At 29.9% G+C, this 14,516-nt stretch overlaps 1 protein-coding gene across 3 annotated transcripts in view; it reads right to left on the bottom strand.

Annotated features, from left to right (window-relative positions):
* Nucleotides 1-4,151: 4,151 nt before the first annotated feature.
* The window catches only part of LOC131804155 (homeobox protein Nkx-2.5), a 576,057-nt gene continuing 565,692 nt past the window's right edge, over nucleotides 4,152-14,516 (bottom strand). For all 3 annotated transcript variants that reach the window (XM_059126614.1, XM_059126611.1, XM_059126613.1), the window contains one exon: nucleotides 4,152-4,657. In XM_059126614.1, coding sequence (XP_058982597.1) covers nucleotides 4,277-4,657 — 381 coding nt within the window. In that variant the 3' untranslated portion in view covers nucleotides 4,152-4,276. The remainder of the gene's footprint in view (nucleotides 4,658-14,516) is intronic.

The raw sequence follows: 14,516 nt of genomic DNA on the forward strand, positions 1-14,516 counted from the left end.
CTTCAGAATTTTGAAAAAATTTAATAATTTTCAATTCCTGGATGGATCTCCGAAACGAAAGAAATCCTCAGTTTTTGTACCTGGTGATAATTTGATCCGTTTAAATTCACCAGCTGTGGCTCAGCCACACAACGCTGCCAAATCTTTTGGCTCGGACATCCCACCCTCTATTGATAATAAAACTATTGAAATTGTTACAGGAAATGCTCCGGTCGATGTGCAATCTTCTAAAACCGTACCTATAGCTTCGCAATTCTTAGCGCCTGCAATTGTTGTTAACTCGTCCAGTACAATAGCTTATACTACTCCTGTAATTTCTACTGAAAACACTAATAAGCAAACGTTATCTTCTCCACGTTCGGCAGAACCGTTAAGGGAAGCTTCTGTGACTGCAGAATCTAATTAGCTTTCGTTCTGGCCAAGCCTCGAGCGGTTTTAGAAACAAAATCGATTCCTTCAGATAAATATAAAAATAATGTATCTGTTTCTGCAGATACTACTAATGAAAAGTCTGTTTCTGTATCATCCTACTCTTATGGTAGCCATTGAACTTAGTAACATTCAAACAGTACATACTTCATCTCAAAATAAGTCGCGTACGTTAAACTTTGGCAAGACTAACGTTTATCTGCTGCGTTCTACATTGTCCAATAGAAATTGGTGTTTTGAAGGTAATTTGGATTTTCGTATTTCAAGCTTTTATAAAATAATTAACAATGCATTAGAAACCTCAGTCCCAGTGGATTATAAAATATTAATGAAAATTTTTGAAAATTAATTAAGATACATTATTATCATTTTTGTGTATGGTGGGGAAGTATCCCCATCCACAATAATGGATCATAAAATTTTAATATTAATTTTTAAAATTTACTAGTAAGATAAATTATTTTAGCATGATCAGATTGCAAATTCAAAGGAAAATTAAGGTATCATAAAAAATAAATTCATAAATAAGCCAAATATATAACTGATTCTATGGTAATAATTGAGGGGTTTAAAGACGAAAGAAGCTGGATTTTAAGATTGTGTATATTTAGATATCCTTCTTCATCGACTAATTTCAGGAATATAGAAACAATCAATTCCACTTAATTTAGGAGCGGTGAAGAAGCACTAGTATCTATCGCTTATGTTGGTGTCTTAGGTGATATTTTAGTCAGTTGTTGATGGATTCACTGTGTAATGCTGAAACAGTATCAACTGCACTAAGGGGTGTGTTTTTTCCAGAATGGGGATCAATAGATGAATAAAAATATTTAGCCTGGGCATGCCACTTCTGGCCAAAAGGCGTTGTCCCAGGCAAATGTGTATATTGTTATTTTATAACAATATTTCCACCCTTCAAACGAAAATATTTTAATAATACCAGCCTTAGAAAATATTATAAAAATCACAGATTGATTTCTATGAGTTTTTAGAATTATTTTCCAGCTTTTCGATCTTATCCCTGCAGAGGTTCAAATAGAAAGGAAGTTGCTTAGTTCAAAGCTAATTACCTCATTCTGAACTAGTTTTAATAGTCAAAAGGAAATGTCGAATTGCTACAAAGACAGTGACTTATCAATTTTGTACCTCAAGACAATAATCGAAATCATTCAAATGTTAATGCTGGAAAACGATCCAGTTTCTGATTAAGTTATCTTTCCGCATATATGAAAATGAAAATTTTTAAAGAAATGTTATAAATTTCGAGACCTTGTTATTTTTCCACCATGTACAACTTTTTGCAAAATGATGCATGGAAAAATTATTCTTGGTTCCAACCTTCAGATGCAAGTTATGGTACTGTACAATGAGAAGGCATTGTGCTTTGTAGATACAAAAAGGAACCGTGAAATTATTTAATATAGGGAACAATGTTAATAAGAGCAAAACAAAATGACAATAAAAGAAAGAAAAATAAACAAAAAGTCAGAAAAATGTAAAAGATAGGTTGGTAAGTAGAAACATTTATTTATTGGTTTTTAAGGTTCTAATTCCAGGGGAAAAACTAAAATTTGTGGACCCAAAATAAATGTGGAGATCGCAGACTTTAATTTTCCAGAGTACTATTTTTAAGTCAAATTATCTATTTTGGAAACTAATTATTAAAGTGTTACTGATTTCGTATTCTCCTAATTTTAATGCCAAGATCAAAAGAACTTCAGTGTAAAGAATTTCATATAAACAATAGTGCATGCCACATTTTATTGGTTGTTTTGAGGTAAAAATGAGAATTTTGAAATTGGTATATAGTAATAAAATATTGAACAGAAAAAGTATGAAAATCATAATATTTTTGCCCATGGTGTATTGTTTGGACGGAGTCTCGTATAGGCGCCTTTGAATACATTTTGTCATAACACGTCCATCACAAAATACCCCCTAAAATAGAATTGTCTATCGGCATCTTCCAATATTCGGTATTTTTAAGATTTTTAACAGAATTTTTAATGGATTTTTTTTTGTGAATTTCCTAATTCTTTTTTAAATGGTGGAGGGTATTGAAAGTTCGGCTCGGCCGCACTTACTGCTTTTTTACTTGTTAATATTATAGACGCTGTGTGTGTATGCAAATTGAAGCAAGTTCATGTTTTGTATAGGATATTCAACTTTTGTATACGTTTGGTTTTTTTCAATAGTTCAAAGTAATATTTACAATAGCATACACGACTCGAGATATATCATTCAATAGTTGACAACATGAAGATTTTTTATTATATTTTTTTTACCACGCCCTACCTTGAAATGAAAGGTACCCTCCACATTGCTGTTGATGACTACTTTGTATAAAATTGTTTTGATTTCTGTAGGCCATTGCCATACTATTTTGTACTATTGTGTTATTGCAGGGCTGTGGCAACATTTGGGCACTTGAAACCGAATCATTGTATGATGCTAATATGGAAGTTGATGTGTCAGGAGAGTGGGAGTTTGGTGTCTCCGAGATAATATTTATACTACCGTTACTACTAACGACGTTTGCATGATCATCTGCTGATTCACTATTAGCTTGGATAGGGTGAGATTGAGTAGAACTACTGGAAGAACAAGCCTTTCCATCCTTTACCAATACAGGAACAGCAACTTTTCGAGGTGAACTCGCAGTCTGGAATATAGGAATTAAATAATGAACGGGTATATTGCAGATATTAACACAGATATACTTTATTTTATGCTCGTAAGTAAAAGTAAATGTTAACAAGTATTCGGTGATGGAATCATGCGAAAATCAAATAGATATTTGCAGCATTTCCGGATAAAAAAAATATTATATAATCTTTACTTCAAATAAATTAATGTTATTGCATTGAATGCAGTTTTGTCCAAAACTTTTGTTGAACACACATTAACTTTGTACTCCTATACATAATTCGTAAGCAATTTGTCCATAATTTACAGAAATAAGAAAATCAAATGGCTTTAAAATACGCTAGCACGAATATATTGTATTACAATTTTCTTTTAAATTTTGTTTAAAAAGTACGTTTTTCTCCAACTTCATATATTTGCATATTATATTTGTTTAATTTAAAGACATGAATTTGTATATCCAACATTTCGTTTTAAACAGCACAACAAAAAAATACTTCATGCTCAGTATGAGTTTCTAAGTTAATTAAATGGCACCTTCAGATGTTCAGTGTTTTGACGATTTAAGCCACACTCAAATTTTAAAGCTTTACCTACATTATGCAAACGATTTCACTGATATTTGTAGTTAAAAGTGGAACACCTTTGCATCCAAATACTTTTATATAAAAATTTTCTTTAGCTAATGGTGAAGGGTAATTCTTTACTCCTTTCAATTTGTTCCTTAAACTTTTAGACATTGTAAAATAAAAAATTTTCACAGAAAAAATACAAAATGTACACGAATGTATACATTTTTCAATGGAATTGTCTGAAATTCTACAGAAGGAGTTCTTTGTGAGTACTTTACCCCCTGAAATAGAATTGTCTATCGGCATCTTCCGATATTCGGTATTTTTAAGATTTTTAACAGAATTTTTAATGGATTTTATTTTTGTAAATTTCCTAATTCGTTCCAAGTGGTGGAAGGTATTCAAAGTTCGGCCCGGCCGAACTTACTGCTTTTTTACTTGTTAAAGTTATAGACGCTGTGTGTGTATGCAAATTCAAAGGAAGCTTATGTTTTGTATAAAATATTCAACTTTTGTATGCGTTTGGTTTTTTTCAATAGTTCAAAGTAATATTTACAATAGCATACGCGACTCGAGACATATCATTCAATAGTTGACAACATGAAGATTTTTATTATATTTTTTTTTTTTTACCACGCCCTACCTTGAAGTGGAAGGTACCCTCCACATTGCTGTTGATGACTACTTTGTATAAAATTGTTTTGATTTCTGTAGGCCATTGCTATACTATTTGGTACTATTGTGTTATTGCAGGGCTGTGGCAACATTTGGGCACTTGAAACCGAATCATTGTATGATGCTAATATGGAAGTTGATGTGTCAGGAGAGTGGGAGTTTGGTGTCTCCGAGATAATATTAATACTACCGTTACTACTAACGACGTTTGCATGATCATCTGCTGATTCACTATTAGCATGGATAGGGTGAGATTGAGTAGAACTACTGGAAGAACAAGGCTTTCCATCCTTTACCAATACAGGAACAGCAACTCTTCGAGGTGAACTCGCAGTCTGGAATATAGAGATTAAATAATAAAAGAGTGTATTGCATTTATTAACACAGATAAAGTACTTAATGGTCATAAGTCAAAGTAAATGTTAACAAGTATATGGTGATGGAATCATGCGAAAATCAAATAGATATTTGTAGCATTTCCGGATTAAAAAAATATTATATAATCGCATATAAGGATAAGATATATGAACAACAAAAAGGCATGCCGATGGGCTCACCTATTTCACCGATCATTGCGGGCATAATAATGGAGAAACTTCTTGACGAAACTATGAACAAATTGACTATCAAACCCAGATTCTTGACAAAAAATGTGGACGACATATTTTGCATCGTAAAAAAGGAGGAAGTAGAAAATACACTTAAGACGTTGAATATGTACAACAAACAACTACGGTTTACGATGGAGAGTGAATTGAATAATCGGTTACCATATCTGGATAGCTTAGTACAAAGAGAATGAAAAAAGTTGCTATTAGATTGGTACCAAAAGCCAACAGCCTCGGGTAGATTAATTAATTACCATTCAAGGCATCCGCGACGAATAAAAATTAACACGGCCACAAACTTTATCCAAAGGGTCTTGAAAATAAGTGACAGAAAATTCCATGCAAAGAACAAAATCAAAATCTTAAAAGATCCTAAAAATGAATGACTTCCCTAGAAACATTGTTAATAAATTGATTAAACGCGCTGAAGGTAATAGAGCATACCAAAATACAAAATTAGTGGAAAAGACATATAAAAGATCTACATATATACCAGGGTTTTCGGAAAGATTTTCTTCATCAAACATGTACAACAGTGAAAAGTATCAATTGGCATTCAAAAGCAGTAACACCAACAATAATTTCTTTAGTCGAACTAAAACAAAAATTCCTCACGAGGATAAATCTAACGTCGTTTATAAGATTAAATGTAATGGGGACGGGTCCAACGTATGTCAGAAGGCATATGTTGGGACAACAAAATCTAAATTAAAAACTCGTATTAGCTCTCATAAATCGGACCAAAAGACAAAAACTAAACCCATAGAGCAAAAAACTGCCCTTGCTGCCCATTGCCAACAAGAAGGACATACGCCCAATTTCAAAGATGTCGAATAGAAATAACTACAAACGTAGGTACATGCTAGAAATGCTACATATTATAAATGTACCTCCTAATAAACGAATGAACTACAAAACTGACATGGAACATTGTGCTCAAATTTATAGAAATGTCATCGAAAGCATAAGAAAATTAGTTGGAAAATTCGAGTAAAAAGGAAAGGATGGAAAAGCTGCATCAGAGAACTTAAAAACAGAAGAGTTAAAATCCAATGTAATTATATAGTGTTTTGTTTTATTTATTTATTCTAAATGTTAATTGTTTTTTTCAAGTCAAATCCCTATCGAAGATAGTCGAAATATCGGACAAATAAATTAATATATAAAGTAACAAATTCGTCTGTTTTTTTTAAATTCTGACCTCAAGATAAACGAAAAACAAGAAGAAAATATAATCTTTACTTCAAATAAATTAATGTTATTGCATTGAATGCAATTCTGTCCAAAACTTTTGTTGAACACACATTAACTTTATACTCCTATACATAATTCGTAAGCAATTTGTCCATAATTTACAGAAATAAGAAAATCAAATGGCTTTAAAATATGCTAGCACGAATATATCGTATTAGAATGTTCTTTTAAATTTTGTTCAAAAAGAGTAATACCTTTTTCTTCAACTTCATATATTTACATTTTTTTTTTTTTTTTGATTAATTTAAAAACATGAATTTTTGTATTAATTTAAAGACATGAATTTTTATATCCACCATTCCTTTGTTAACAGCGTAACATAGTAATTTTTCATGATCAGCATGAGTTTCTAAGTTAATTTAATGGTACCTTCAGATGCTCAGTGTTTTGAAAATATAAGAAATATTTTCTAACGGATTCGACCACTTTTAAGTTTTTTTTAAAGCTCTAACTACCTTATCCAAATGATTTCACTAATATTTGCAGTTTAACACCTTTGCATCCAGATACTTTTATATAAAAATGTTTTCTTTAGCTAATTGTGAAGTGTAATTTTTTACTACTTTCAATTTATTCTTAAATTTTAAGACATTGTAAAATAAAATATTTTCACAGAAAATATACAATATCTATACGAATTAATTACGAAATTTAGTTAAAAATAACACCTGCTATCATTTTGAGGTGTCAGAGTATTATGGTCTTATTTTTCGCAGATGTAATTGTGGACGCTGAGCATAAGTTCCTAAGAGTGGACAAATTGATTGGCACATTACATACATATAAGAGAATGTCCTTCGATACCAAAATTATCTCACATTCAATTACACTCTTTGAGTAAGCAAAAAAAAATCATCGAATCATGTTATACCTTCTACTTTCATGAGTGCAAATACACCAAGTGAGATTAAAGACGATTTAAAAAACTCATACAACATGAATGTTGTCAATATTGAAGAAATTAAAAACGCTCGTTCTTCTGAAAATTATAGAATTTATAACACTGAGTTTGGCCGATCAATAAACACTAATGCCAAAATTATCAATATAAGGAAAGTGTGTAAAATTAACATTCACTGGAGGAAACCTCTAAAATTAAGTAAAGACCATACGCAATGAACAATGTGTACAATGCATGACTATGTTTAACTCTAAGAAATTTTTTGCAAAAAGACGGCCAGGTCCTGTAGACTTGGATATAGCAATTAATGAATTTACCCAGCTAAAAAAATTTACTTTTATTCCAAACGATCCGAAAGCATTCAGACCAGAAATCTCGTTTGGCAGAATACTTGAAGCATCAGTTCCTGTATCATCTAAATATTTCAATTTTTTGCACAAGCGAAGTATATGTAAATGAAACAATAAAATCTCATCATGTCGATGATAAAATATGCATTTTAGTCATATACAAAGAAGCCTTAAAGTAATGCATTGAAACTCTCAATGCATTACCACTCAATCACAGTCTACAGAGCTTCAGACGCTTTTTAAAGAAAAATCCATTGACATTCTCCTACTGAACGAAATATTTCTTAAACCAAATCATAACTTAACCAGTAAAGAAAGTCTTAAAGTCGGGCGGGGCCGACTTTATGATACCCTACACCACTTTGCTAATTTAGTAGAGCTCCACATAACAATTAAAAGTTCAATCATACACGCTATGATTATAATTATAATTTAAAGTTCAAAGGACTAAATATGCCGAAGCATTTGTATCTTTTAAATTCGGAATTGTATTGCCCATTTGGTGCACAATTAATTTGAAATCGGATAAAGATATATATATGAGTGCTATATCCAAATTTGAACCGATCTCGATAAAATTTGGCAAAGATATTTCTGAGCTGTATTTCATATATTTCCCTGAATATCGTTTTAAGGGAGTGCATACTACGGTTGTGGGTAACAAATATAACAAATCGGATGAATAATATATATGGAAGCTATAGCTAAATCTGAACCGATCTTCACCAAATTTGACATACTAGCTTCTAGACTCAATTCAGTCGTAAGTGCCAAATTCCATCTCATTTGGACAAATATTAGACGTTTGGTGCACAATAAAAGGTAAATCGGACGAAGTTATATATGGAAGCTATATCCAAATCTTAACCGATCTCGATAAAATTTAGAAAGTGTATTTCTGAGCTGTATTTCATGTATTTCCCTAAAATATTGTTGTTGTAGAGTGCATATTACGGCGGCGGTGGACAAAAATAACAAATCGGATGAACAATATATATGGGAGCTATAGCTTTATCTGAACCGATTTCGATCAAATTTGGCATATATATTTTCAGGCCTAATTTGGGTGCATATGCAAAATTCGATACAATTCGGGCTGATATTACAGGTTTGGTCCAAAATAAAAGGCAAATCGGAGGAAGATATATATGGGAGCTATATCTAAATTTTGATCGATTATCTCCAATTTCAATAGGGTTCGTCCTTGGGCCAAACAAATGATCTATGCAAAATTTCATCTGGATCGGGCAATAAATGCGACCTGTACTTTGTTTACAAAAATACATGGACAGACGGACGGACGGACGGACATGCATAAATCGACTCAGAATGTGATTCTATGCAGATCATCAAAAGGAACTATGGGTCTATCTCGTTTCCTTTTGCCTGTTACAAACAAATGCACAAAGACATAATACCCTGACCACCTTGTGGTGTAGGGTATAAAAATACCTGGATGCAAAGTACACAGAGAAGATAGAAGTCCCCATGAAGGAGATGTTGCAATCGCCTTATACAAAACTGATAGAAAATACATGTATCAGCATCGAGTTTTGTAACTCGAAAATAAAATGTATATCCGCTTATTGTCCTCGGTACACATCTTAGGCGACTTAATTGCACAACACCAGTTGAAACTGCACTAAATTCGATCCTGCCAAAAACGCTCTATTTAATCAATAAAATAATAATTACTATGTATGTACAGGGTAAGATAAAAAAAAACTGTAATAAAGACAAACGCCATAATTTTTACCTTTTTTAAATTTTATTGAATGGAAGCAAAAGTGCCTTTGGCACGAATTATGGCCTTCACATGAAAACCGTCACCTCTGCCGAATGTAGCTCTGTGGTATTTTAGTACAGCGATTGTTTGAGGTGATCGACACTTTGGTTCAACGGATTGATATCCGGAGATTTTTTCATTCTGTCATTGGAACGAGCGGAGAGCGACCATTGGCTGTTATGGCGGCATACACCTTCACCAAAAGGTTTAAATTTTCAGCTGACCTCTTTGTCAAGTATACACGATCATTTTGCTTGTTTCCAAACTCCTGGACAAAGAATGTTTTCTCATTGGAGAAAATCGAATTCGGCAGTTCACCACTTTCGGTCAAGCGAAGCAACTCTTTAGATCTTTGGAGTCTATTTTCTTTTTGTTTCGGTGTAAGTTCTTGAACTTTTTGGAATTTCAATGACTTTACCCCGAGCTAATTTTTCAATATTTGCCGAATGGAACATTGCAATATGTTCACCTCAAGTAGCTTCTTTACTTTTCGAACCATTTCTGCTGATGTTGCTGTTTCCTTCCATCCACTTCCTTGACGACGGGCTACAGTACCAGTATCACATTAACGAGCGATGTTACGAGACACAAACATAAAGAAATCATACTATCACCGTGATGGAATCACGGATACCTTTTTTTCTACGCTTGTAAACAATATAAACCGCTGTCACTGAATAATGTTAACAGCTGTCGGACGAGTGGCTTAGTAATGACTGCAGATTTTTTTTTCATCTCACCCTCCAAACTTTTCTCACCGACCAAACCCCACAAGATTTCCTCAAAACTTTATGTGCAGTCAGGCCTCAACCAGTGATCTTCTGATCATCGATCATGTGCAGGTCATCAGAAACAACCTATATAGAATATCTTTATCAAAAATTGAAGAATTGAAACAACCTATCTAGCAATAAACGTAACAAAAACAATACTTGAAATAGATGTAAACGAAAATTTGAACGTAGTTTAGATTCAGACGGCAGAATAAACATTAATGCCATCATTAGGTGGCTAAATAAACTTATTGTTCAAAATGTACAAAATTAAAGAAATCTCCCATGGCCTAATTTTTTGTGCACTCTGCCTACTGGCAGCAAAAAAAAAAATTGGCAAATTGCAGAGAAAATCGGATGTAGTGAAAATATTAATAGCTAATGGCAATGATATATACTGTAATAAAGAAAAGCAAATATAGTTGCTGACCAATTTGAAATAGCAAATTTAATTACCTTAAACTCTTCTAGTTCAATGGAAATCAAGGTTAAGAATATTTATAATTTCTTGGAAAGAGACGCTACTCCATCACATACTTATACCAATTCAGGACATCTTTGGAAGAAATTAAGTATTTTATTATATGTTTATAAACTCCTGGACAACGAATGTTTTCTCATTGGAGAAAATCGAATTCGGCAGTTCGCCACTTTCGGTCAAGCGAAGCAACTCTTTAGGTCTTTGGAGTCTATTTTCTTTCTGTTTCGGTGTAAGTTCTTGAACTTTTTGGAATTTCAATGACTTTACCCCGAGGTAATTTTTCAATATTTGCCGAATGGATTATTGTAATATGTTCACCTCACGAGCCATTTTTCACGTTTCGATCAAGTAGCTTCTTTACTTTTCGAACCATTTCTGCTGATGCTGCTGTTTCCTTCCGTCCACTTCCTTGACGACGGGCTACACTACCAGTATCACATTAACGAGCGATGTTACGAGACACAAATATAAAGAAATCATACTATCACAGTGATGGAATCACGGATATCTTTTTTTCTACGCTTGTAAACAATATAAACCGCTGTCACTGAATAATGTTAACAGCTGTCGGACGAGTGGCTTAGTAATGACTGCAGATTTTTTTTCATCTCACCCTCCAAACTTTTCTCACCGACTAAACCCCACAAGATTTCCTCAAAACTTTATGTGCAGTCAGGCCTCAACCATTGATCTTCTGATCATCGATCATGATCTTCTGATCATTGATCATGTGCAGGTCTTTAGAAACAACGTATCTAGCATATCAGCATATCCTTATCAAAAATTGAAGAATTGAAACAACCTATCTAGCATATCAGCATATCTTTATCAAAAACTGAAGAATTGGTACACGAATGTACGAATATATTAAAATCTACATATTTTGACTCACAATAAACGTAACAAAAACAATACTTGAAATAGATGTAAACGAAAATTTGAACGTAGTTTAGATCCAGACGGCAGAATAAACATTAATGCCATTGTTAGGTGGCTAAATAAACTTATTGTTCAAAATGTACAAAATTAAAGAAATCTCCCATGGCCTAATTTTTTGTGCACTCTGCCTACTGGCAGCAAAAAAAAATTTGGCAAATTGCAGAGAAAATCGGAGGTAGTGAAAATATTAATAGATAATGGCAATGATATATACTTTAATGAAGAAAAGCAAATATAGTTGCTTGATCTAGCAATAAACGTAACAAAAACAATACTTGAAATAGATGTAAACGAAAATTTGAACGTAGTTTAGATCCAGACGGCAGAATTAACATTAACGCCATTATTAGATGGCTAAATAAACTTATTGTTCAAAATGTACAAAATAAAAGAAATCTCTCATGGCCTAATTTTTTGTGCACTCTGCCTACTGACAGCAAAAAAAAATTGGCAAATTGCAGAGAAAATCGGAGGTAGTGAAAATACTAATATCTAATGGCAATGATATATTCTTTAATGAAGAAAAGCAAATATAGTTGCTGACCAATTTGAAATAACACATTTAATTACCTTAAACTCTTCTAGTTCAATGGAAATCAAGGTTAAGAATATTTATAATTTCTTGGAAAGAGACGCTACTCCATCAGATACTAATACCGATTCAGGACATCTTTGGAAGAAATTAAGTATTTTATTTCATGTCATGTAAACTAACAATATATTGTTAATAAATCTACCTCAATCTGCCGTAAATTGCTTACTGATAATATACAATTTTAGCCAATGTTATTCCAATCCCAAAAAGGACAAAGATCAAAGAATTCAATTACCGGCCAATAAGTCTATTGAGTTCTTTTGTAAAACTATGTGATAAAATTATCTTCCAACGACTTCACACATTCGTAGAAGAGAACAGTCTGATACATAGATATCAAATTGCTTTCAGGCCTAAACACCCTAGCACTCACCAAATTACTCTACTAATTTGTCAATATGATTAAGTCAATTATTCTATTCTTCTTGGTGTCAAAAAACGTTTGATTTTATTTGGCATAGAGGCCTTATCTTCAAATTTTATAAAATGAAAACAAGTGAAAAGTTTTCTCAAAGATAGAATGATTACTTTTGATGTCCTCAAACCTCAATCATCGTTGCGTAACATATGACAATCTGAGATGTTAGATCTGATAACACATAATCATTACTATGCTATTCGCGGCCATTAAATGCTTATCATCAAAAAATTTCGAACGAACAGATGTCGTCTATGTCGTTTCAGGAGTATGACTGAACATATTGAAGTTACTCTAATCTCAAATATTAACCAGCAATAAAAGACAAAATTCGGGTGGTGTGGCTTTATGATACCCTACACCACCACCAATTTTTATTAAGTCACATGCAGCAAATAAACGTTTAAATTGGCAATTTACTGAGGATTTAGGCCGTTTTAAATTTTAAATGGATTGCAACTAATATATGGAAGCTACATTTTAATAGATTTATGTTTTATGTGACCGCACGAACCTACTGTAATGCGATTAAGTCCATGCTATGACTTTAGAATACTTAAATTTAAAATCAAATCAAATATTTTTAGTAAGTACCTAATATCTTGTGCCGAAAATTTTTGTTATAGAGTGTATATGTTACAAAATTCATTCCATCTGGGCTAAAATTACACATTTGTCGAACACTATGCTTCGAACGAAGATATATTTGTGTGTTCTACCCAACTCTGAATAGCTTTAGTTAAAAATTGCCAAAGACATTTCCCGACTTAATGTGATATCTTGCTCCGAATATTATTGTTGTGGAAGACATATATATGAAAATAAATATAATATAGGAAGATAATATATGAAATATAATATAATATAATAATTAGATATAATATAAATATAATATAATATAACATAATAATAATATATGATAATATAATTAATATAATATATATAATATATATAATAAATATAATATATATAATCATATATATATAATATAAATATAATATAATATAATATAATATAATAGAATATAATATATATAATATAATGAATATAATATCATCTATATCATATAATATAATATAAATTATAATATAAGATATATAATATAATATATATTAAATATAATATAATATAATATAAAATAATATAATATAATATAATATAATATATATAATATAATATAATATAATATAATATAATATAAATATATAATATCTATAATATCATATAATATAATATAATAACTATATATAATATAATATAAGATAATATATATAATATAATAAAGATAATATAATATAATATAATATAATAGATAGATATCAATAATATAATATAAGATAAGATAATATAATATAATATAATATATATAATATAAGTAGAATAATAATATATAAATATAATATAATATAATAGAATAATATAATATAATAATAAATAATATAATAATATAAATAATATAATATAATATATATAATATAATATAATATAATAATATAATATAATATAAATAATATAAAAATATATCTATATAATTAATATAATATAAAAATATAATATAATATAATATAATATAATATAATATAATATAAATAATATAATAGATATAATATAGATAATTAATATAATATATATAATATAATATAATATAATATATATAAATAATATAATTATTATATATAATATTAAATAATATAATATAATAATATAATATAATAATATAATATAATATAATTATATAATAAAAATAATTAATATAATATAATATAATATAATATAATATAATATAATATAATATAATATTAATATAAATATATAATATAATATAATATAATATAATAATCTAATATAAATAATATATAAATATAATATAATATAATATAAATAATAATATAATATAATTAATATAATATAATATAATATAATATAATATAATATAATATAATAATAAAAATAATATAATATAATTAATATAATATAATATAAGATATTATATAAATAATATAAATAATATAATTAAATATATAATATAATAATATAATATAATATAATATAATATAAATATATATAATATAATATAATATAATATAAT

Source organism: Musca domestica, unplaced genomic scaffold, assembly GCF_030504385.1.
Source record: "Musca domestica strain aabys unplaced genomic scaffold, Musca_domestica.polishedcontigs.V.1.1 4, whole genome shotgun sequence".
Lineage (NCBI taxonomy): Eukaryota > Metazoa > Arthropoda > Insecta > Diptera > Muscidae > Musca > Musca domestica.